Genomic DNA, 23,878 nt, shown 5'->3' with positions numbered 1-23,878 from the left:
AACCCCCAGTCCAGAGCCACGCCCCCCCCACTGGGTTCCTCTGTTCTCTGCCCCAGGTTTCTGCACTGAGGCGTCTGGCCAAGCCCATGTCCGAGCGGGTGGCGGGGCGTGCGGGACTGAAGCCTCCCATGCTGGACTCCGGGGCTGAGGTGTCAGCCAGCACCACATCATCTGAGGCTGAATCAGGGGCCCGCTCCGTCTCCAGCATCGTGCGCCAGTGGAACCGCCAAATCAACCACTTCTTGGGGGACCACCCTGCACCTGCTGTCAACGGCACCCGCCCTGCTAGGTGAGGTGGACGGTCAGGGCTAGGGGGAGGAGAGCCTGGGGGACATGGGGTCCTGTGATGGGTCCCCACAGATGTCACCTACGGGGCTGGGGGGTGCAGGGGTGCCCGTGGAGTTACAGAGCTTGAGTGTGCTCCTAACCAGGTGGGTAGGGTGTTGGGGAAATAAGGAATAGGGATTAAAGAGTACACTTGTTATGCTGAAAAAAAATGATAAAATACAACAAGATGATTTTAAAAATGCATTTCCCTCCAAAAGAACATGTTATTAACAGTGTTAAATGACCAAATACATACAGAAAACCTGAAAGAGAAAGAAAACTTTATAAAAGGGAGCCCTCCCAACCAATTCCCTTTGCATCTGTCTCCCAGAAAGAAGTTCCAGAAGAAGGGGGCCAGCCAGAGCTTCAGTAAGGCTGCAAGGCTCAAGTGGCAGTCCCTGGAACGGAGGATTATTGACATCGTCATGCAGAGGATGACCATTGTCAACCTAGAGGCTGACATGGAGCGGCTCATCAAGGTGGGCCTGAGCACAGGGGTCCCGGGGCTCCTGCCTCTGCTTCCTTCCCATCTCCCCTCCTCTGCCACTTCTGATGGCTCTGGCTCATCAGACTGCCTCATCCCCTTTCCACCCACTCCTTGTGCCTGCTTTGGAATCCAGAGGTGCAGGGGGGACCCAGGGACCCGGCCTGAAGGGAACAGTGGGTGGAGCTGGGCAGCAGCGAACCTGAAGCTTTTCCATCACCCTCCCTGCAGAAAAGGGAGGAGCTGTTCCTCCTGCAGGAGGCGCTGCGGAGGAAGCGGGAACGGCTGCAGGCTGAGAGCCCGGAGGAGGAGAAGGGCCTGCAGGAGCTGGCTGAGGAGATCGAGGTGCTGGCGGCCAACATCGACTATATCAACGACAGCATCACCGACTGCCAGGCCACCATCGTGCAGCTGGAGGAGACCAAGGTGCCCACGGGGCCTGGCCCGGTGGCCGGGGAAGAGGCAGGAGAGACGCGGGGGGTTGGGGGCAGTCTCGGTGACAGGGGGTCTCTGCCTCTCCATCTTAGGAGGAGCTGGACTCCACAGACACATCCGTGGTCATCAGCTCCTGCTCCCTGGCCGAAGCCCGCCTCCTGCTGGACAACTTCCTCAAGGCATCCATCGACAAGGTGGGCCAGCTGCTCTCCTGGGCGGGGGGGCGGCGTGGGAGCTGCAGTCACAGCATCTCTGTCATCCCCCCCTTGTGGGGCGGTACACAGGCCTGGATCCTGACCCATCACTTACAGGCTAGAGCAAGCTGCTTCACTCCCAACCTCTGATTCCCAAGCTCTAAAACTGGGGCAAGGACAGCACCAAGCTCCTGGTTTGCTGTGTGCCTTTCACAAGGTGATGCGTGCTTGGGGCTTGGCACAATGCCGGTCACAAAGCAGGCCCTCCCTTAGAAGTGACCCTCATGCCTGGTCGAGGCGCATCCCCAGCAGGGCTCGGGTGTGTTGGGAGAAGTTTGTATGCCAGGGCTGGGGCAGTGGGAAGCAGAAAGCCCCCGTTCCCATTAGATGGGCTCTGTCCCCAACAGAGAGCTGGCTGGAGGATGGGCCACCTTCCTGCTGGGGCCTGTGGTCTTTGAGGACAGACACCGCCCAGTATCCACGCAGCGTAACTCTGGCGAGGGGCCGGGGAGACGTCCCCTGTCTGCGGGAAGCTCCCAGCTCTCCTCCAGGTTACAGGGGACTGAGTTCCTGGGGGGCTGCTTGATGAAGTACCACAGACCGGGGCACCAAACAGCACAGACTGATTTTCTCGGTTCTGAGCTGGAAGTCCACAGTTAAGGGTGCCAGCAGGACTAGTTGCCTCTGAGGCCTTTCTCCTTGGCTTGTAAAAGGACTCCCTTCCTGCTTCATGCTGTGTTCCCTCTATGTGTGCCTGCGTCCTGACTTCTTCTAAGGCCACCGGTGATAGGGGATTGGGGCCCACTCTAAGAACCCCATTTTAACATAATTACCTCTCTCAAGACCCTGTCTCCAAATATAGTCACGTGCCGGGGTACTGGGGGTTAGAGGGTCAACATAGGAATTTGGGAGGGTGGGGACATAGTTCAGCCCATAACAAGAAGTGTAGCCTAAGGCAACCTCCACCAACCTGTGGATGTGAGTAAAGTTAAGGAGGGGAGTGGTGCGTCTCTGGTCTGGGGCAGGCACGCGGGTGATGTCGGGGAGTTAGTCCGACTCAGGGGCAGGCACAGGGCTGATGTCCGGGCGGGGCACCCCCTGTGGTGTCTTGGGAGCAGACTGTGTGAGGGTGGTGATGAGGGTCCCCAGGATTCCAGGCTGGGGAGGGTAAACACAGGCCTGTCTCCCTGCGCGCAGGGGCTGCAAGTGGCACAGAAGGAGGCCCAGATCCGGCTGCTGGAGGGGCGGCTGAGGCAGACCGACATAGCAGGCTCCTCTCAGAACCACCTGCTCCTGGACGCCCTGCGAGAGAAGGCGGAGGCGCACCCCGAGCTGCAGGCCCTCATCAACAACGTGCAACAGGGTAGGGCGGCTGTGGGCGAGGCCTCGAAGCTCCGGCATTCTCCCAGTGCGGCCTAGCTCCAACCCCCGGGGGGGGACCCTCACCGCCCCCAGAACTCCCTCAGGAGCCCCAGTCTGATGCCACTGGATGAGATATGGGAGGGAGGCCATCCCCCCTCCCCTCACTCTGTTGGGGCCTCTCAACCCTCCTCTCCTCCCACAGAGAACGGCTACGCCAGCACGGATGAGGAGATCTCCGAGTTCTCTGAGGGGAGGTGAGTTTCTAAGTTGGGAGGGAGCGGTTGGCTCACAGCATGAACCTGGGGCTGGTTGGGGGGCGGGTTGCCATAGGGTCCCAGGGCTAGGCCTATTTGGGGGCTCTTTGGAACCCAGGGCCTAAGGCTCAGAGAGCCAGTGTGTAGGCTCTCAGGAGCCTGAACTCCCTCTGTTTCTTCCTTAGTTTCTCCCAGTCATTTACCATGAAAGGTTCCACCAGCCATGATGATTTCAAGTTCAAGGTGAGCGCCACTGCCTCAGGGCCTGGTCTCCCCTTCCTGTGGCTCTGCCCTCACCCCCCCAGCCCTGACTCAGTATTGCCTCCAGCTGGGAGGAATTGGGAGGTCCCCAGATGTGTAACTGGTTACAACCCATTCTTTTTGAGGTGGGTGGAAGGTGGAAGAAGTGGCTGGAGTCACTGCTCAGTGATGTCACCGGAGCCAGAGGCCCTGCTTTCAAAAATCTCCCCATTCCTGCCTAAGACTCTGCCTTATGCTCTGGGTCAAAGACTAAGATTAGACCTTCAGTTATTCTCCATGCAGATTACTGATTCAACAGTATGGGAATCAGCACCCACAAACGAGGGATCAGTTACTAGTCTGAACTAAGAAACAGGATTTATTAAACAGAGAAGGGGGGAGCTGCATACAGGGAACAATGAATTGTGCATAGTTTTTTGGATGAGCTGATTCGGTGGTGACGAGCAAAGAGGTCATCCTGGGCATTCTGTATGTGCAGAGTCTGGATAAGGGCCGTAAAACCCATTTAGTGCTTTGGCTTCTCTAGAAGCCTTGAGAGAGGGTCTCTGGGTGCTACTCACCTGGCTCTTCCATTGGTGGTTCTACCGTAGGCCAAGAGGCATTATTTCCTTCGTTAGAATTCTCCCAGCCCCCCCTTTATGTTTGGGCAAGTTGGTTCACCCCAGTCCTTCCATTCCCAGGGTGAGCCCAAACTGTCTGCCCAAATGAAGGCTGTGTCAGCTGAGTGCCTGGGTCCCCCGCTGGATAGCTCCACCAAGAACATCACCAAGTCCCTGGCCTCCCTTGTTGAGATCAAAGAGGATGGAGTCGGCCTCTCCGTCCGAGACCCATACTACCGGGACAAGGTCTCGCGCACCATCAGCCTGCCCAGCAGAGGCAGTACTTTGTAAGGAGGGGAGCCAGGGGTATGGGTCAGCAGGGTGGGCAAGGAGTCAGGTCTGGGCCTCACGGGACCCTTCTGTTCTAGTCCCCGGCAGTCTCGAGGCACGGAGACATCCCCTCTTACCCGAAGGAAGTCGTATGACCGAGGGCAGCCCATTAGGTGAGAGCACATTTCTGAACCTGCACCAGAGTCCCGGCCGTCGTGGGGTGTGTGAGTCACTGTGATGGTCTACTCTGGAGGTCGTCATGCATACTTGAATCTGGGCCAATCTCACTAAGTCATTCCGCTGCCCCTAATAGTCCCTTCCCCATCCTACCAGGCATGGGCTTAGCAAACATAATCTCCATAAGCACCTTGAACTGGATGGCTAAGCCCGCTGCCAGTTGGCTGATGCGGGCTCAATGTTGGTGGCTCTGCAGTCATTGTCCTGATGTGCTTCAGCTCATTTTCATGACCAGGACTCCTTGGGAGGTCTCAGCCCTTTCTAAGGTCTTGTCATGTGAGAGTTGCGTAGATGTTTAAAGAAAAACCGGGAGATGATTGCAAAACAGTGGACAAGTCTCTAATTGGTCTGGGACCCGCAGAGCTTCTACAGGTCACCAGGTGATCTCCAGATCACCTGCCTCCCAGGGTCGTCTGGTCCATGCACTGATTTTCGGAGAGGTCTGATGGCTTTCTCCAGGTCCCACAACTAGGTAGTAGCAGGGCAGTGGATCAAGATGACCTCTTGCCACCCGACCTGGTAGGTGACTGGAGCACTTGCTCAGGCTCCCAGCCTTCCCGTCTGTCCAAAGCCTGAGCAGATGCCCATGCCAGTGGCTTGTGGTGGGGCCTTTGGCAGGTAGGTGGATGGGTGGTAACCATCCCTTCACCTGTGCATTCCGAGAACACACTTAGGTGGCAGTCCAAGGGACTTAGGCCGAACTCATGAAGACTCTTCAAAGGAAGGGAGGGTTTAGACCAAAGCTGATGACAACTTTCCAAAGAGAGGGTTGTTCCGCTGCTGGAATGGGGCAGAGCAGTAGTCTTCGACTCTCCCCTGACGACAGGGTGAATCCTCCGTATTCCCCTTGATTCACTTAAGTTCTTCCAAGCACCGTGAACACTGAGTCAGCCTCTGCTCCTGGGGAAATGCGGGGTTGGGTTCCTGACAGCTTCTGGTCACAATATTTCATCAGCCAATCAACACAGACCTTTGCTTCATGTATGTTTCTGTTTAAAGGCAGCTTAATTAATACATATTGTTGGTTCCTTAACATTGAACTTGTAACCAACAGCATCATAACTCCCCCTGAATGAAGCTTGTGTAACATGTGTATTTTCTCCGTAAGACACAGCACAGCCTGCCTGTGCTTAGACACGTGTCAGGCAGCCTGTCGGCACTATGCTTTGGGGGCGTTTTAAACCATGAATCACCAACGAAAAGCACAAAAATGCAAAAAACATGGCCCTAAATAGACCACAGGAAAGGCCACAGGCAGGCAGAGAAGCGCCTCATTTGACCTCCACTGGGAACACGTGGGGACTTGGATTTTTTGCTGCTCTGCTTGATGTCTGGGAATGACCCCCACAGCAGTGCGAGAGCTCATTTGAGGTCACTAATACACTGTAACGAGCAGGTGAATTCCCAAGCATGGCATCCATGAATAATGATGACGGGCGGGCTGCTGGGCTCTGGGATCACTGCACAGCCAGCCCCGCCCTGCGGGCCTTCCAAACGGGACAGAAGGTGGTGCTGGAAGCTGTGAGCCTGGGCTGTGCTCACTGACAGATGCCGCTCTGTCCCCGCTCCCCAGGTCCACGGATGTGGGATTCACGCCCCCCTCGTCCCCTCCTACTCGACCCCGCAACGACCGGAACGTCTTCTCTCGTCTCACCAGTAATCAGAGCCAAGGCTCAGCACTGGACAAGTAAGAGCCAGGGCAGGCCGGGGAAGGGCTGGTCCTTGCCGCAGGCGGGTCCGGGGCAGCCGGGCAGCTCCTGAACCATGCTGTCCCAGCCCCTCCAAGAGATGAGGCTCTGGAGCTCCTCCGGGCATCTCTGCCCTTTCTGTTCTAACCGCGGACCCTTCCTTTCCCCCAGCATGCTGTGACCTCAGGAGAGGGCAAGACGGAGGCCACGGGGATGGGGGGGCAGTCAGCTGGGCTGTGCGTGCAGATCCGGCCCCCTGTGGAGACTCACTCACTGCGCCTTGAGTCCTCCTCCGCTGACACTTGCTAAAGCCCCTTTCTTGAACTTCAGCCACCCCCTCCCTGCTGCCCATGCTCAGACGAGGCCCAGGGGCCCTTCTGTCCCTGTGGAAAGGGACCCCCCAATTGCCTTCCTGCGGCAGGTTCAGCCCAGCTATAAATACAGCTCCGGTGGGGCCACTGGGACTCTGGCAAGTATGGCCAGGGCGAAGGGTGGTCCCGCATTTAGGGGGTTTTCGTATGTGTGATTCATGTGGACCACAGATCAGCCGTGAGAACTGTTTTCCCTGTTTCACAGAAAAGGAAACGAAGCTTAGAGAGGCCTGAAGATATTCATGTAGAGAGTGGAGGACTTGGGCCCAGACCCCGGGGCTGCTGCCGCTGCTGCTTTTTTTTTTTTTTTTTTTTTTAAGATTTTACTTATGTATTTGAGAGGGAAAGAGAGAGAATGAGAGGAGAGAGGTCAACAGGAGAAGCAGACTCCCTGCTGAGCAGAGAACCCAATGCAGGACTCGATCCCGGGACTCCAGGATCATGACCTGAGCTGAAGACAGTCGCCCAACCAACTGAGCCAGCCAGGCGCCCCCAGAACCCAGGGCTTCTGACATGCTCCATCATATGTTCCAAACAGTGGGACTCTGCTCTAGGTTGGGGGGGATCCTAGCCTTCGTGTGCCCTTCTCCATGCTTCCTACACTCTGGACCCCCCTCTGGCTTCTCCCATCTCTAAAGCCTCTGAGAGGGGCTCCTCTCTTGGCTCCCTAAAAGCTTCTCCAGCCTGGCAGGGAGGAGGGGCGCAGTGCTGTTGTTCCGGGGAGCCCAGGCTAGAAAGTGCTAGTTCCTGCACCTGGCACTTGACATCAGCCCTTCCCCACAGAAAACCCCTTGTTGGGTCAAAATACTGCTCCTTCCCCAGACCCGCCTTGGCTCAGTTCCCATTTCGGGAGGCGGGTACCAAACCTGGACCACACCAGCCGGGGCGCTGCCTCCCCACCACACATTTGCAATCAATAGGCCCCTTTTCCAGAAGCACTGACGTGGGACTCGGGCCCTTCCAGCCTGGTGGTCTTGCAGACCTTAGTCCTATCCGGTGGGCTAGGTCTTGGGGCCCATGTGTGGTGCAGGCCCGGCTCCTAGGTATAGCCCCAGTGGGTTCGCTGGGGCAGTGGGCTTTGTGAATTAGTAAGTCCCTGAAGAATCGCTGCAAGAGGCCAACTCCCAGGGAGAGGTAGCAGCAAGCATGGCTTCATCTGGCCTCAGGCATGGAGGAGCATTGCCGGGGCAAGGCAGAGAGTCCCTCGCTCGTACAATGGGGCAGCCAGGGGCTTGGAACCAGCAAACGGCCCACAAACTGAGATGTCTCTCCAGAGTGTGGGGCTGGCACTCCCACAGCTCCCATGGTCCCCTCCTCACTCCTGCCCTGGTAGCAGAGGGACCCCCCCCCCGCCGGCGGCCCGCCCCTCCCCACCTCCTCTCCTGCTGTCCCTTAGCGCCCTGACCCCTGCCTCTCCCCGCTGCCCTTGAAGAGCATAACCTGCCCTCTGACCCCCCACGCTGCTGCTGCCTCTGCCATCCCTTCGTGTGTTTTCCTCTCTCCCCTAATCCAGCTAATTTTCTGCCCTCCCCAGGTCTGATGACAGCGACTCCTCTTTGTCGGAGGTCCTGAGGTACACACAGAATGTCTCCCGTGTTGGCTCCCCAGCTCTCACTCTCTACTCTCCCCTTTCTGCCTTTTGCTGCACCGCCCTCCCGCCTGCACACCCCAGTCCTCAGCATGCAGCCCTCCTCCCTGGCCTGCCTCCCCCCTACCCCCCTCCACCCGTGGTTCCTCCCTCTCAGGGTCGCTGCATGGCCTCATACTGGCCAGGCCCGGCTGGAGCTGGGGGCTTGGGGAGGGGGGCATATTTGCTTGCCACAGGCGCTGTTCTCTCCTTGTCTCCTGGGCAGGCACGGGGAAAGCCTGGGAGCCTGGGGTGGGCTGGGGCTGGGACTGAGTGCTGCTGAGGGCTTGGGGGAGGGGCAGGGGTGCAGACAGCCCTGGGGCCTGCAGGGCCCAGCTAGCCGGGTGTTGGTGGCTGTCTCCAGCATCCCTGTGATTTGCTCAGCTTGTGCCCGGTGAGGTGTGCTTTTCAGCTCCTCTGAAAGGAGCACGAAGGGAGCCTGCTGCCCACACCTCCTGGCATATGGCCCAGGACTGCCAGGAGACCTCCTCCCTTCCCAGCTTTTGGGGTGACCAGGGGACAGTTTCCCCAGCCCCCCCCAGCACAGCACCACACAACAAGGAGCACTTCCTGGGACCTGGTGGGCCTGAGCTCCTGACGGGCCGGTGGTCAGCACTAGGCTCTGAGCTCCCTCCAGCTCGCCCAGAGCGCCCCCTGCTCACCGCGCCTCCTGGCCTGCAAGCCTGCCTGCGGGGGGCAAGGCTTTGCCATGACCAGAAGCTAGCCAGCCTCCCGGCCTCTCTCAGTGACGAGGGTTATCCTGGTGACATACTTCCCACAATGGTCTGGGCTCTTTCCACAGCCACACAGCTGGGCCCAAACCAGGGTTGAAAGCAGGGAGCTGGGCCAGCTTGGGGGCTGGTCACTTGTGACACCTGTCTGGCAGCTGGCCTCTGACTGCCGTCCTCGCAGGGGGCGTGGCTGCGTGCATGGGGGCCGTGGCTGCGTGCATGGGGGCCGTGAAAGGCACTATGGCTGGAACACGGCTCATTTTAGCAGACCGTGGGCCACATAGCATCACTGGGAGGAACAGCATTGTCTTTGGGAAGGAACTAGAACATATTTTCAGACCTGCACATAATTCAGTCAGGGCCTCATTCCCAAAGACGCTCACTCAGAAAAGATCACTCTCCAGAACCTCCAGGAGGCTGGCTTTTAACAACATGCTCCCGCCTGCCGAGGGGGTGCTCGTGCTCCCTCCCAGACTGTGGATGGGAAGTGAGGTGCTGCTTCCCCAGGTGCATTCCCCAGGGACCCTGGACATCCCTAACTCAGAGCTGAGCTGGGGCCCCCTAGAGGGATTTTGGCCTTTGTAAGTGACAGTCACAGGTCTGACTCTGCAGGTCCCAAAGGGGCTTGAGGGTGGGTGGGAGTGAACGTGTGTGTCTCTGCTTGGGAGGGGCCGGCCCCGGAAGAAGTTGCTGACAGAGGGCTGTCTCGGCACCACTGAGGTGCTGGGAGGTGGACAGCCTAAGCACCACCGCGCCCCGCACCCCTCGCTGCACCCTGGGTTAACTGAAGCAGCGTGCGGCCCCTTTCTAGCCCTCGGGCCTCTGGGGCCTGCGCACATTTAGGCCTAGGGATCTGGGTCAGGCAGGCATCAGACGGGAGCTCCCCCTGGGCAGTGTCCATGTCTCCTCCTTCCTGCCCACGGCTCGCTCCCCTGGATGTGCTCAGGGCGGTGACTGACAGGTTCTCGTACAGACCAGCCCTCCCCGCCCCCACAGACTGTCCCCAGCTCTCAGACATCAACGGCATTGAGCTTGAGTCTCAGGGGTTGCCTTCATCTGCCCTAGTCCCCTGTCGGTTCTGTCCCCCTCTTACCTGCGTACCTTGCTCAGCCTGGCCTCAGTCTCCCTGGCTGACAGGTGCACCCTTTCTCCCTCTCTCCTGGGAAGGGGCGTCATCACCCCCGTTGGAGGAGCCAAGGGTGCGAGGACAGCCCCACTGCAGTGTGTCTCAATGGCCGAGGGCCACACCAGGCCCATCCTCTGCCTGGACGCCACAGACGAGCTACTGTTCACAGGATCCAAAGGTGGGTGGAACCCAGACTGGCCAGTAAGATTAGGGTCTCACCCATCCCTGCTTCCCGTGCCAGAGTGGGCTGTGAAGATGAAATCCCAGAGCCCCCATGAGTTGAGGATGTGGGCTCAGCTTGTCTACTACCTTGTCTCATGTCTCTTACTTTGGCTTACGGCTTCCTATCTTGGGTACCCCCAACCAAGCCTTCCCTCATAGCTGACCCTGGTCTCCATCCAGCACTTCCTTCCAAACCTTCCTCAGAAACTTCAGGAAGTCTTTTCAGGTTCCCCATCTTGTCTGCTCATCCCAGTCCCACAACACTACTACCCTCCACCGATGTCTACCCCAGCACTTCCAGCTAAGATATCCCTATGACCCCTCAAAGTCATGATTACTTAGTCTCAGCAACAAAATCAGAAAAATTTGACCAGCAGAAAGGACAGCTCTACAGTAGACATGCTACTGGAAAGACAACTATATCTTTATTTGCAGGGCGAGAGGGGGCTAACTGTCATTCTGGGTGTGGTTGATTGATTCCAGATTCTCACCCTCAAAGGTGCTTGCCACTTGTTCCTTAATTTTGTCAGCTATTAGCAGTTGTAGGAACAGACAGCAGAAGCTGAAGAATTTCATTTTAGCCCAGGTACCTTGGCAATACACGCAGAGAACTCTGGTGTCTGCGGAGTTTGCTTGAGAAACCCAGGTCTGAAGCTCCGACCAGCTCCTCTCCTGAGTCTCTCCGCACACACACGCAGCACTCAATAGAGCTGGTCTGGGCGCATCTTCCTGTCCCTCAGACATGAGGCCCCTCCCCCTCGATGTCTCTGGACTGTCTCCCCCACCCGCCACAGCCCCTGTCGGGGGAGCGTGTGTTATGGGCCCCTGATGATCGGCGTCTGTTGTCCCCGTGGCTCTCTCCCTGCCTCCCGCAGACCGCAGCTGTAAGATGTGGAACTTGGTCACAGGCCAGGAGATTGCGGCCCTGAAGGGCCACCCCAACAACGTGGTGTCCCTCAAGTACTGTAGCCACTCCGGGCTTGTGTTCTCCGTGTCTGCCTCTTACATCAAGGTGTGGGACATCCGGGACTCGGCCAAGTGCATCCGGACCCTCACGTAGGTACTCCCCGAGCTGGCCCTCGGTGGTGGGCTGGGTACCCATGCCCAGCCCACGTGACCTACTCAGTAGAGCCCGGTCCGGCCACATGAGTGCAGAGGCCCTTAGGGGACTCGACCTGACTCTGAGGGACGAGGTGGGGGTCCCTGGGATGGGGTACAGAGTCTGGGGCAGCAGCCTGGGTGCGTCTTTGGCCTGCTTGGCCCCCGTGCTCCATCTCAGCCTCCCAGGCCCTGGGCTGAGCCGGGTATCCCCCTGTGAGCCCAGACGGGGAGCTGGGAACCTGCGTGGGGACAGCAGGTGGCTGTTGGCTGACCGCCGCCGCGCTGGCCACCTGTCTGTGTCAGTGGGCCACCCAAGCCTTTTCTCAGCCCTGCCCCTGACGGTCTCAGGCTGACAGACATGTGGGAGACGGAAGTGAGACGAGGGCCCCTGCAGAACCAAACTGTCCCAGCGGGAGCCGTGCTTCGTCCTGGCACCGCCGTTATAAACCATTGTCCGTTCTTTAACTTGATCCTTAAAAGAGAGTAAACACAGGATTCCGAGGGCGGCGAAGCTCCCTGAGACTGTACTGGTGCATGTGGGTCACCATGCGTTGGTCCAGACCCACGGAGCGTCCGGCATGAGCGTGTCCTCGTGTCGCCTGTGGCCCGTGGTGACGATGCTGTGTCAGGGTGGGCTCACCACTGTAACAAAGGCTCCCCTCTGCTGGGGATGATGATGGGGGAGCTGTGCATGTGGGGGGCAGGGCGATAGGGGAAACCATCCCCTTCAGTTTTGCTGTGATCCTGTAACTGCTCTAAAAAAAATAGTCTTTTATTAAAAAAAAAAAAAACAACTGAAGAAGCGGAGTAAACGGAATGGGTGTAATCACCTCTCTCTACAGAGGAGGAAACTGGGACTCAGAGAGATTAAGTGGCTTCCACAAGCCCCGTTCAGGGACAGAGACTTTTCTGCTGGCTGCGGAGAGGTGCTACCACCCTTGGTCTCTCCCTCGTCAGACCAGAAACTTCCAGGAGGAGTTTGGCTCCCCTCCATCAGCCAGAGGAGGCTTCCTGGAAGAGCTGTGGTATTAGGCCTGGTCTGAGTGAGGTTTGAGAGCTTTCCTGGCCTGTGTGGATGGACCGCTTTGATCTCTGACCTTGCCTTCCTCGCTCGCGGCAGGTCCTCTGGCCAGGTGACCTCTGGGGACGCCTGTGCCGCCGCTTCCACCCGTGCCATCACCAGTGCTCAGGGGGAGCATCAGATCAACCAGATCGCCCTCAGCCCCTCAGGCACCATGCTGTATGCTGCCTCGGGCAACGCCGTCCGCATCTGGGAGCTGAGCAGGTCAGGGGGATGTGGGGCACGCCGTGGAGGGCCCCTGGGTCTTTACTGTGGGCACCACCCATTGGGGCTGGCAGAACCCTGTGCTGCTCTATTCCCACCTGCTGCTGGGCTCGGGTCTCTGCTCTGAGATACGGGATCCTTGTCCTCCGAGGCCCCCAGGACACCGGGCAGCTGATGTCTAGGTTCTTGGTCTTGCATTGAGGGAGGGAGAGTGCCCTGGCCGGACCAACTCACTCCAGGGCAGACTTCCCCACTAGCCCCCACAAACCAGGGTTCCCTCTGATCCGTGTCCCCCCAACTGGCGGGCTTCTGTCCATTACAGGTTCCAGCCGGTTGGCAAGCTGACTGGCCACATCGGCCCTGTGATGTGCCTGACCGTCACCCAGACCGCCAGCCAGCACGACCTGGTGGTGACCGGCTCCAAGGACCACTACGTGAAGGTACCTGAGAAGGCCTCCCTCTGGTGGGGGTGGGGAGCATTCTCTGCATTCCTCCTGTCCTCCCCCACCCCTTCCCTCTGGGGCCTTGCGAGCCCTCATGAAAAATAATGAGACCGCTGGGGATTTATGCTGAAGAAATCACCCCAAAGAGGCAAGGAGGTGTGTGCAGAAAGTAGACGCAGCGCTATTTTGTAAGTGGTGCGGAATTGAAAGTGACCCAGATGCCTAAGGCTGGAATAGCAGTCCCGTCGGTTAGGGAAAAGCCATGGAACAGGCTGTAGTGCGTCTACCGAACTAAGAAAATGCGAACAGAACACAAAGGATAGCAAACAACGCTACTTTTGTTTGCTCGCCAATTATGTCATTGCACACCGTGGGTACACAGTCAGAAACTGGGAAGCAGAGGGTGGTTGGTATGATCATGTTTTTATTCCAAGGGCAAGTAATATTATATTAATTTAAAAATAAAAGAAATCGAAAAGGAGGTTCACACCCCAAACCCACCTTTCTCCATAAGAGCTGCTTGTTGAGCTGTGGGGTCACCCCCTGCGTTCACCTATTAACCCAGTCTGCCCCAGTCCCCTTGGGAAGGGTCAAGACCCACGCCTTCAATGTCCTCTATCCCTGTAAGAAGCGGTGCCCCTCCAGCAGCCCTCTCCTGCTGGGGAAGCTCCTCTCCCCCAGGGCCACTGGGTCTGCCGGCTCCTGGGGACCACCGTGCTGTGTGAGATTGGGTGGGTGCTCCTGGCGTGCCCTACCGGTCTTTCTTCCCACAGATGTTCGAGTTGGGTGAGTGTGTGACGGGCACCATTGGTCCCACGCACAACTTTGAACCCCCACACTATGACGGTATCGAGTGTCTTGCCATCCAGGGAGATGTCCTATTCAGTGGCTCCCGGGATAATGGCATCAAGAAGTGGGACCTAGAGCAGCAGGAGCTCATTCAGGTGCAGTGGGCGAAAGGGGAGGGGTGGGCTAGGGTGAGGCCATTCCCCAGTCCAGGCAGGGCCTTGGGGACCTAGGGTCTTGGGCCGGAGCTCCCCCAGCCTGCCTGTTCTCCACCCTCTTCCCCTTTGTGTCCACTCCCCTGCCTCCCCTGTCCTCTACTCCTCCCTGTCCTCCACTCTCCTGTGTACAGCTGCTTTTAAGAAAGGGGCTGCTCTTAGCCCCTAGGTTTGACTTGAAAGCTCAGCCACTCACTGTGTTCCCTTTCTTGGAGCGTTTACCCCTGAGAGGGCTGAAGGTTTCTCCACCAGTGCCGGATCTTAGGTTTGCTTTGGAGTGGGAGGCCAAAGGACCTATCTTGGGGCCCCTACAATCCCCAGCATAGGCTCACCCAGCCCACCTCCTGGACAGGGCTGCTAGCTTGCCTGGCCAGGGACCCCACAGGCAGAGGGGAGCCCGGTGACCGCAGTGTCCTCTGCCAGCTTCTTCCCATTCTGCGGGCTTCTCCCCCCTCAGCACTGCCCCCAAGCCTCACTGGCTCTGCTCCTCCCGCAGCAAATTCCCAATGCACACAAGGACTGGGTGTGTGCCCTGGCCTTTGTCCCGGGCCGCCCCATGCTGCTGAGCGCCTGCCGTGCGGGCGTCATCAAGGTCTGGAATGTGGACAACTTCACGCCCATTGGTGAGATCAGGGGCCACGACAGCCCCATCAATGCCATCTGCACCAACACCAAGCACATCTTCACTGCTTCCAGGTGGGTGCCAGGCAAAGAGGTCTGCGTGCGCTCCCCGCCCCTCTCCCTGGTGTGGGCAGGGCAAGATGGGGGGCCTCGGAGCCCCTGCGGTTGTCCCAACAGACTCGGTTCCCGGAGCAGACCCCCACGGTGCTTGCTAGCCTCTGCTAGCCCTCCCGGAGTGCCCACCAGGGGCAGGGGAGCAGGAAGGTGCTGGGCCCCAGGTCAGGACTCACCCACTTGTCTTCAAGCCTTTCCTACCCCTCCCACAGCAGCCCCCACCCCGGCTGTCTTTACTCCCATCCACATATGTCAGACCACAGAGCCGCTGTCTGCCACCCCCCCCCCACCCCGGACCCGCCTCTCTCCTGCCCCAGCTCTGGTCCCCATCCAGGGGATGCCCAGGCCTCTGTCCCACCGGGGAGCTCCTCAGAGGGGTCTCGTCTTTTTCCTTCACGTCCGACCATGTCCCTTCTCTCCCCTCTCTCCCTCCCCATCTCCTCCTGTCTCTCCTCTCTGCCTCTCTACCTCTCTCCCCCAACAGTGACTGCCGGGTAAAGGTGTGGAATTACGTCCCCGGACTCACCCCCTGCCTTCCTCGCCGAGTCCTGGCCATAAAGGGCCGAGCCACCACCCTGCCCTGACCCTCCCCTCCCGCCTCCTCTGTCACTCGCCCCTCTTTCCTCTTCCCTCTCTTTCTCCACTTCGGTCTGAGCTGCTTCTCAACGGTATGAGATTGTTTTACTCCTCCTTCCTACTCTCCCTTCACGCCCTGCCTGGCCCGGAGTGAACACCCCGCCTGCCGCTCTTCTCCCACCCTCCTCCGAGCATGACTAGTGGGGCAGACCCCAGGAGAGGGGCACCAGGTGGCAGAAGGCAGAGGGGGAGAACCCAGGCCTGGGCCAAACAAAACAACACCAACGAACACCCACAAGGAGAATTCTGTTGGGGACTTGGAGACCCCAGGCCCTCTCCCTCTGCCCAGCATCCACCCCTCCGCCCCTGCAGTCTGCCCTCCTCCTTGGCGATGCTTGCCCCTGGGCCCCAACCTCATGTGGGGAGTTTGGAGAAGCCGGCCCATGCTTTACTTTGGGGGTTGCCAGCCTGGCCCGCTTCAAGAGCTGACCAGTCCCTCTCTGTCCTCCACCCCAGCGACCTGACGGTGAAGTTCTGGAGCGTGCGGCGGTTACCCCGCGGGCCACCCTAGGAGCACGCAGCTGAGCTCACCCCAGCTGCCTTTCCGAGGACGGCCCCCAGACCCCCGCGCCCCCCCCCCCCCACCGGCAGCCTGGACAGCACAGAAGGGAAGCTGTGGTCTGACGGGGCCAACTGCCCTGGGGACAGAGGGTGTGGGCCTCGGGTATGGCCCCTCTCCTGCTCTCCTGCCTCTCCCTTGACCTTCCTACAGGATACTATTCCCCTTGCCTCTTGCGGGAGAGAGAGAGGCTGAGGAGGAATTTAAGCTGTGAAGCCAAAGGGCATTTTCCCGTCTCATCTCTCTCCCTGCAGCCCCTCGGGCTCCCCTTGCCCTCCCTCTGGCCACATTCTCTCCTGCTGAGCTGGCCGAGCCCTTCCTTAACCTCTGGCCCAGTCATGGGGGCCTATAGGGGGAGGCAAAGCAGCCCCAGCCCCTGCCGTGCCCCCCGATGAACAGGCCTCCCATTCTGTCCCCTAATCCATCCTCTGGAGCCACTGCACCTGCCTCTGAGCCCAAAATGATAGTCCTCAGGTAACCATGGAAACCAGGTGTTGGCAGCTGGTCCCTGCAGCTGACCCTTAGCCCCTTGGCCACCAACAGCCATTTCCCGTTGTTGACCCCGGCCATCCCTTGGGGTCCCTTTCCAATGGGGCCAAGGTAGAGCTGCTAGAAAAATTCCTCTGGGGAGATGGTCAGAAATACTTCCGCTATTTATTTTATTTTATTTTATTTTTTTGCGGTTGCCTCCTGGAAACTGACTTGAAGTTTCTCCCCCAAATGTTCTTTTCCTCAGCACTCGGGGGCCAGGAATCCCAAAGGGAATCCGCCCGACCAGCCCTCCAGGGCCACCTCCTCTGTTCGCTTTGCAGCTCGGGCCCGTCCCAAACTTTACCCCCAGGGACCATTCTAGTGCACCCCTGACCTCTAGGCCGCCTGACGCTTCAGTGCCTTCCTCCACCCCGGGGCCTGGCCCCCATGCTGGGCAGCCTTACACCAGCCATGCCCGCGGCACCACATGTGTCTTTGCACCAGCGGGGTCCCGTGCCCGCTGCTCCCAGAAGGCAGGGGAGCTCCACCCCACAGCCCAGGGCCAGGGACCCCCCTTCCCAGAGTCCTGTGTGGGCCACGTAGGAAGCAGCTCAGAGGATCGTGTCTACCAGGGGGTGGCTTGGATGGTGAGGATGGCCAGCCCGTCCCCAGCTCACCTGTGTTTTCACCCCGACAGGGACGGGAGTTCTTCTGGCTTCTTTCTCTCTGGTTATTCAGGAGACACGTTTTCTTGCCTTAAAACTGGCATGGGGCAAGAGGCCCTCCCCTTTTAGATTAGCAGCGAAGAAGAAATTCATTGAGTTCCTTTTTGCCTTGGGGCTGTGGGCTCACGGCTCTGGGGATGTGATTAAATCCGTGTTCCAGCGCCCCCTGTTGGGGCAATTCTGAATTTACAGGACCCGACCTTGGGAGGAGTCCCGGGACTTCCCTCCGCCCCAACCTATCCACAGTGGTTTCTCCTGTGCTTCCTCTCCTCGGTCTGGGAGTCAGGAGCCCCGACTCTCTCCGGAGATAATGCAGTGACTTTTAGACCTTCCAGAGGTAGCTCTGTGTTTGTCCTCTGTGACCCTGTGCATTTGGCCAGGCGATCAGAGCCCCCTCTGTGCGGCCCTGGTGGGGCACACTGGGCAGAGGAGGCCGTCCTAGCAGCAAAAGGGAAAAACCCCTGCAGAGCCTGAATCCCCAGCCCTGCTTCCCCCCCTGTCCTGGGAGGTCCCTGCCTGCCCCAGTGGTGGAGTCTGGGTAAGCTAGTGTGTGCAAGAAGCGCCCACCCCAGAACACCAGCCTCCTGGAGCCTGGGACAGTCCGCCTGCACCCCGGAAGTCCCTCCTCCTCCAGCCAGTGCAGGGGGCCCCCGGCTGCTCCCTCAGCCACGTGGAAGCAGGCGCCTCTTCCCTTCCCATCCTTCTCCCCACCTGATCAGAAAGCTTCAACCTTGCAACCTGTAAGAAAGACTCCATCTGCATGACTGTTTACAAACCGAAGAAACACAAAAGACTGTGCTGCCCCCACGGGCCGGGGCGGCCCCAGCCCAGAACGGTACTGTAGCTGCAAAGGCCCATTCTTGCGCGAGACATGACCTTAGGGCCTGCGAGAGGTGCTCAGCAGCATTGCCCACTTCCTGCTGTTTCTGTTGGGTCAGCTACCTCATGGCAGGCCGGCTCTGCTGTCCTGGCGACTATCATTGACTCTAAACTTGAAGTCCCTCGGGAGCCCTGAGTCCTTCTGAAATCTGTGCTCCAAGAGCTCGGAGTCTCTGTCCACTCCTTCAGGGATGTCCAAGGTACATAGTCAGGGGGCAGGCCCCCAGCGTCCTAAAGGTTGGAAGCACAAAATGGTTGTGGTTTGAGCACAAATAGCAGGGCTGGTGGTGGGTGGCCTGGGCAGACCTGGGTCCAGGGGCTCACCCAGCTTGGTTCTGTGCGCAGTTAGACTGTATGTCTGCATCTGCGTGGGCATTTCCTCGCTCAGGCCAGGGCTCGGCCCAGGGCTTGTCCTGCTTCTGGGGGGCTCGTCCTACTCCTTACTTTGCCCATCTGCAGACCTGAGTCGGGGCCAACGCCAGCCCAGCCACAGCAGAAGGCCCAGGAGTTAGCTCCCTCTCTCGACCCCACACCCCAAGTCTTTAAATGCCTGAGCCCACGCTGGGTCCCAGCCCTGTTGAGCCTAAGGAGCCCAGAGCCACATTCCCTGTCCCCGGGGCTGAGCCCCCTCGAATGCTTTTGAAGCTGACTGCCTGTGGGCCTTCTGGGCACAGTCCTGGAATTCTAAGTATTAATCAGTTCAGTGTTTGCTGTCACTTGAGTAGCCGATCCCTCCATGACAGCCACAGTTCCCCAAGGTAGCATCTGGAGTTGCCTTTGGAGATTGCCAAGGAAGAGGAAAGGCACACCCAAGCCTTTGAGGTGGTCAGGGTACCCCAGTGGGTCTGGGAAGGGCCATCTGCGGATCTGGGAGTGGTTTCCCTACCCCCCTCCCGTCACTACAGCTCTAGCCCTCGCTTGTCCAGCCCTGCTGCCCGCCTGGGGCGGTGTCACCTAGGCAGAGGGCAAGCTAAAGCACAAAGCCATTGTAGGGAAGACCGTGGTGGGGACTTTCTCATGCCACCCACTGTGGTGGCGACGTGGGCAGACTGTGGCAATGGAGTTAGAAGTGGCCCGCTCTATCCCCTCATGTAGACCAGCCCAGCTCCCAGGGGTATCTTCTGATGCAATCTGGGGTGGGTGTGGGCACAGCCCCTGGCGTGTCCAGCCCCAGCCTGAGCCCAGCATCTTCGCCATCATGTGGGGGCGGGCAGGGCCTGCCCGGCGAAGGGGGGAATTTCTCCCTGCCCACCCCCGGGGCCTGAACGTGTGGCATCTGTCTGTTTGCCATCCCAAACAGGAAACTGCTTCCCGCTCTCTTAGCTTAGCCCAGCGTCCTGGCCCAGCCTCAGGAGCTGGGGTTTGGCCAGTGGCCCCACAGGCCTCCATGGGCCTGGCCCTACTTTCCTGGCTCCCAGGATCCCTTACTGCCCTCTTATGTGCAAGGACAGAATCGACAAGGAAAATTCCGTTTTCTATGGCATCTTCGTTCTAGTCCCCACACCCTGCCCAGCCCCAGCACTCCAACGAGCCCCCAACCCTTCTCATACCCAGTCCAGTTCTTTGAACCCTTGTCCCGAGGGCTTTGCAGGGAAGTGGGAACTACTCCAAGAAGACCCCTGAAGTGAAGGGCCCCGCCCTGCCCACCAGCTCTTTTCTAGGGATCACCCCCAGCCCAGGCTGCAGGGTCTCGTTTGGCTTACACCCTCCTCGCTATGCGGCTATAGCACAAGATGTAAATATGTTTTGTACCTCTGCCGGTGACTGTACATAGTGTATGAAAGTTATTTAAGCCCTCATGCTGTACATTTCCATTCCTAGACTGGATGTGTCTGTTCTAAGAAGGTGTCATAAATAAAACCCGAATGACCATTATCTGTCGTGGTGTGTCCCCTGAGAGCTGCCAGCTTTGGGCTGGTGGCCCCTCTCTGGGGTGGGGGTGGGGGGTTTGGTGCTGGGGCGGGTGGGGTGGGCCTCTGGGGCTGGGCCCAGCCTGAGGGGACTCTCCTGGGCTGTGAGTGTGGGGCTTGCCCAACGAGAAAGCTGTGTTGAGAGTGTTGCCTTCCCTGCAGACTCTCTGCTATCTCCTGGGACAGGTACGTGAGCTGGAAGAGGGCCCCAGCAATTAATGAGCACCCACTGTGTTCCAAGCACTATTTCAGGCATCTTTCCCTGGATCTTCACTCCCTCTCTATGATTGGTGGTGCTCTCATTTTCGGAAATGGGCAAAGTCTCAGAAAGGAAGGGACACGTTCAGGGTCAGCCCTAGGGAGGCCAGAGCCATGACTGGAAGCCCGACCTGCCCGGCCATAGCACTGGTCTTCTTGCACGAACATAGCCAGTGCCTTTTCCAGAGCCTGGAGGACACCGTGTGTGATACATTCAAGATGTAGTTCCTTCCTTTGCCACGTAGTATATTTGGCTTGTTCCCACTATGTTTCAGGAATCTGTGGCTCCCACATAATTTTATTTTATTTTTTTAAAGATTTTATTTATTTATTTGACAGACAGAGATCACAAGTAGGCAGAGAGGCAGGCAGAGAGAGACAGAGAAGCAGGCTCCCTGCTGAACAGAGAGCCCGATGAGGGGCTTGATCCAAGGACCCTGGGATCATGACCGAAGCCAAAGGCAGAGGCTTTAACCCACTGAGCCACCCAGGCACCCTCCCCCATAATTTTAGATTGTGCTTCATTCAGAAGTCACTGTGTCCCGGAGGCACCAGTGGCCCAGCGTTAGCTCTGTGTGCACATATCCCGTTTGTCCGGTTTTGCTCTCAAGAAAAGATTTTTATTTATTTTTTATTTTTTAAAAGATTTTATTTGTTTATTTGACAGAGAGGCATGGAGAGAGGGAACAAAGGCAGAGGGAGTGGGAGAGGGAGAAGCAGGCTCCCCACTGAGCAGGGAGCCCAGTGTGGGGCTCAATCCTAGGACCCTGGGATCAGGACTGAGCCAAAGGCAGATGCCCAACAACTGAGCCACCAAGGCACCCCTCAAGAAAACATGTTTAATAAAAGTTTTATGAAGATATCATTTCTGTACCATAAAGCCCACCCTCTTTTCTTTTTTAGACTAATGATTTTATTCTGGCTAGTTCTGTATCTCCTCAGGTGCTGACCAGACACTGAACGAGTGCATGTGTGAGTGAGGGAAGGAAAAACTGGGCATGTTTGGGGGCGGTGAGTTGTGAAATGTCACTAAATAGCTCAACGAAGTTTTCCTGTAGGGAAGCTGTCACCCTTCCTTTTGATAACCCCAGCTCATGTCATGTCCCCAGCTCCCAGAGATTCTGGCCCATCCCTGAGCATCTTGGCCTCTGGGGGACCATCACCAGCCAGGACCACCTTGAAAGCATTTACTTCCTGATTTTTGTAATGTGAAGGCAATAGGATCTCTCTCTGCTGTGTTTTCCAAATATGAAACCAAGTTTCACTGTCAACCTGCACAGTCATTGCTGTTTAGCTAGACCTACGGCTCTTGGCTGTCGACAGGTGACCCAGCCTATGAGTTCCATGGGAGGCAGACCATCATGGGCTTGAGATGGGAGGGCTCCGAGGGAGGCTGAGAGGCTCCTGGTCCTCAAACAGAAGGGTCTTAGCAACTGAAAGGGGGCCCTGAGCCGCAGAGGGGGAGGCAGGTGGACGGAGTTGCCCTAATCCCCCCGAGGCCCTCCAGCAGGTGCTGGAGCTTCCCTGCCCTGGGAAGCAGGGGTGGCTTCTGAGTGCGGTTGTTTTTGGCTGGCTGGCTGAGCCTTACCCATGCAGCTCTCCCTGCCCCACCCTCCCGCCTGGTCTGGTCCCACGCCTGCTCCCCACAGGCCCTTCTTTTACATAGGATCCCACCCTACGGGACAGAGCCCATGGCTGACCGTGAGAAGTGACAGTTGGGCGTGGCCAGCTGCAGGCGTGTAGGGTGTGTGAGTAAAAACCAGAAAATAGTGTCCCGGGAGCTGTTGACCTTGTCAGGAGCGGGGCGCTGGGCTGCACTCCAGCCGGCTGGTTCTACCCCTGGTGCCCCTCGCCTTGCCTTGCAGTTTTTGCCATAGAAGGTGGTTTTTCCAAACTCAGGTCACCCTGTGTCTTGAAGATGCCAAAGCCCTGAGGGGTAGGGACGCAGGAACACCGGGTTAAAGGGCCTTGTTCTTTTGTTCTTTTGTGGGATTTGGTTTTTTTCCCCAAATTATCACAGTGATATCTGCTTATTACAGGAAATTTGGAAACAGAACAGTGTGTAGGAGAGAAATTAGACTGTAATAGCCCCTCTCAGAATCTGATGGGAGTCATTTCACTGTCAACCTGGGTGGCACCATCAAAGATGGTTTTTCCCAACCCTGTCAGTTTACAGATGAGAGGAATGGAGGCCCAGAGAAGACAGAAGACTTGGCCATGTTCCTTCCAGGACAGAGATTCCTTCCCCCACGTGGTCTCTTCCCATCGTGCCTCTTAAACTTGGCTTGACCAACGTGAGCGGGGTGATCTGTGGGGGGAACCAGAACAGTCTCCGAAGTGGGTCCAATCCCAACATATTGACCTGGTTGTGCTTCGGAGGGCAGGGAAGGGACCATGCGCCCACCACTGTCCTGTGCTCTTCCCCACTCACCTCCATGGCGAGGCCCCCAGCTGCTGATGGGGGACCCAGAGACCAGGCCGAGGGGAGTGCGTGAGCAGCGGCTTCTGGCCAATGCAGACCTCCGTGTGGGCTGGAGCACCGCCTGCTGTGAGGAGTGTGTGTGCGGGTCCAAGAGATGCTGGCTGCGGCCCCCAGGGGACATAATGCTGGGAGGAGTGTGGCCACCCCGGGGGCAGAGAGAGTGAGCGAGGGGAGGACTCCACACGTTCCTGGGGGCTTGAATGCAAGCGACAGAGGCTGGGCACTACAGGGCAAGAGCCCAAGCGAGCCTGAGTGTCTCCTTCACCATGGCCCTCGCTCGGTCCCAAGTCAGAGCAGGTTTGACCGTGGGGGAGCCTACCTTTTAGGACATTGGTTACTGTCCCTATCCCCCAAGCTTTGGGGCCTGGCTGACTCCAAAGGCAGGTGGGGGTGGGCATGGGGGCATGGGGGCAGCAAATAAGCCTGCGTAGACCTGAGGGTAAACTTCCAGGACAGTCCGAGGGCCCCCGGGTTAGACGGATTCCAACAGGAGCCCCGGGAGAGAGTGGGCTCCCAGCTCAGCTGCAGGAGTGGGAGGAGGAAGCCTCTGGCTCTCCGGACACATGGGACCGAGTTTCTGATGTCCCCGCCCAAATGCTGTCACCCGGGCTGCGGTCTCGGCTGCGCAAAGGGACAACCACATGGGCGTTTTTGCAGAACCGCCCTGTTCCTGACGTGTGATATCCAAACTCTCTGATCTCCCGGGATATTTTATGAGCCGACTAACGCCCTCCTGTCACTCTCCGCCTTGCTTCAAGCTGCCAGAGTGGACTCCGTGCTCGCCACTGGGAACCCGCCCAGCGCCACTAAGGTCTAGAACACCTCCCGTGTCCCAGCATGCCCTTTCCTCCCAGTCTGTAGTTCAAGCTGATGGCCAGCGTCTCCAGCTCCAGCCTCCCATCACCTGGTCACGTGGGCGAAGGGCGTGGTAGGGGCCACGGAGCTGGGAGAGGCCAGCCTGGACCAGATGGTCACCGCCAAGGAGGCAGCCCACGGCGAATGGTCTGCCCCGCAGAACAAAGTGGAAAGGCCAGGAGACACCAACTCCACAGAAGTTCATGCTTCTTCCTTTTATTACAGAGGGTCTGCGGGGGCACACAGCCACTTCTAGGGTGGGGCTCGGGAGCCAGGCCCCCCTGTCGCGGTTGTCACAGTCACAGCTGCCCTGGCCAGGTCCCAAGGACGCAGGCTCAGGAGTGGCCCTT

The 23,878-nt window shown here is 58.3% G+C and overlaps 1 protein-coding gene across 4 annotated transcripts in view; it reads left to right on the top strand.

Annotated features, from left to right (window-relative positions):
• LOC111151193 (kinesin family member 21B) overlaps window positions 1-19,898 on the top strand; it is a 47,970-nt gene extending 28,072 nt beyond the window's left edge. Inside the window, exons 18-35 of one of the 4 annotated variants that reach the window (XM_022508999.1) lie at window positions 57-289; window positions 659-806; window positions 1,043-1,237; window positions 1,339-1,440; window positions 2,638-2,803; window positions 3,005-3,056; window positions 3,242-3,299; window positions 3,998-4,203; window positions 4,285-4,359; window positions 5,997-6,110; window positions 8,017-8,055; window positions 10,008-10,144; window positions 11,064-11,244; window positions 12,410-12,574; window positions 12,897-13,014; window positions 13,791-13,961; window positions 14,515-14,714; window positions 15,846-19,898. In XM_022508999.1, the coding sequence (XP_022364707.1) occupies window positions 57-289; window positions 659-806; window positions 1,043-1,237; window positions 1,339-1,440; window positions 2,638-2,803; window positions 3,005-3,056; window positions 3,242-3,299; window positions 3,998-4,203; window positions 4,285-4,359; window positions 5,997-6,110; window positions 8,017-8,055; window positions 10,008-10,144; window positions 11,064-11,244; window positions 12,410-12,574; window positions 12,897-13,014; window positions 13,791-13,961; window positions 14,515-14,714; window positions 15,846-15,900 (2,415 nt within the window). In that variant the 3' untranslated portion in view covers window positions 15,901-19,898. Of the gene's footprint in view, window positions 1-56; window positions 290-658; window positions 807-1,042; window positions 1,238-1,338; window positions 1,441-2,637; window positions 2,804-3,004; window positions 3,057-3,241; window positions 3,300-3,997; window positions 4,204-4,284; window positions 4,360-5,996; window positions 6,111-8,016; window positions 8,056-10,007; window positions 10,145-11,063; window positions 11,245-12,409; window positions 12,575-12,896; window positions 13,015-13,790; window positions 13,962-14,514; window positions 15,438-15,845 lie in introns of those variants that run through there. The other 3 variants (XM_022509001.1, XM_022508997.1, XM_022508998.1) reach the window with 3 other exon arrangements.
• Window positions 19,899-23,878: the final 3,980 nt, after the last annotated feature.

Source organism: Enhydra lutris, unplaced genomic scaffold, assembly GCF_002288905.1.
Source record: "Enhydra lutris kenyoni isolate GAN:26980312 unplaced genomic scaffold, ASM228890v2 scaffoldscaffold25, whole genome shotgun sequence".
NCBI classification, from domain to species: domain Eukaryota; kingdom Metazoa; phylum Chordata; class Mammalia; order Carnivora; family Mustelidae; genus Enhydra; species Enhydra lutris.
This window is presented reverse-complemented; position numbering and strand designations above follow the sequence as displayed.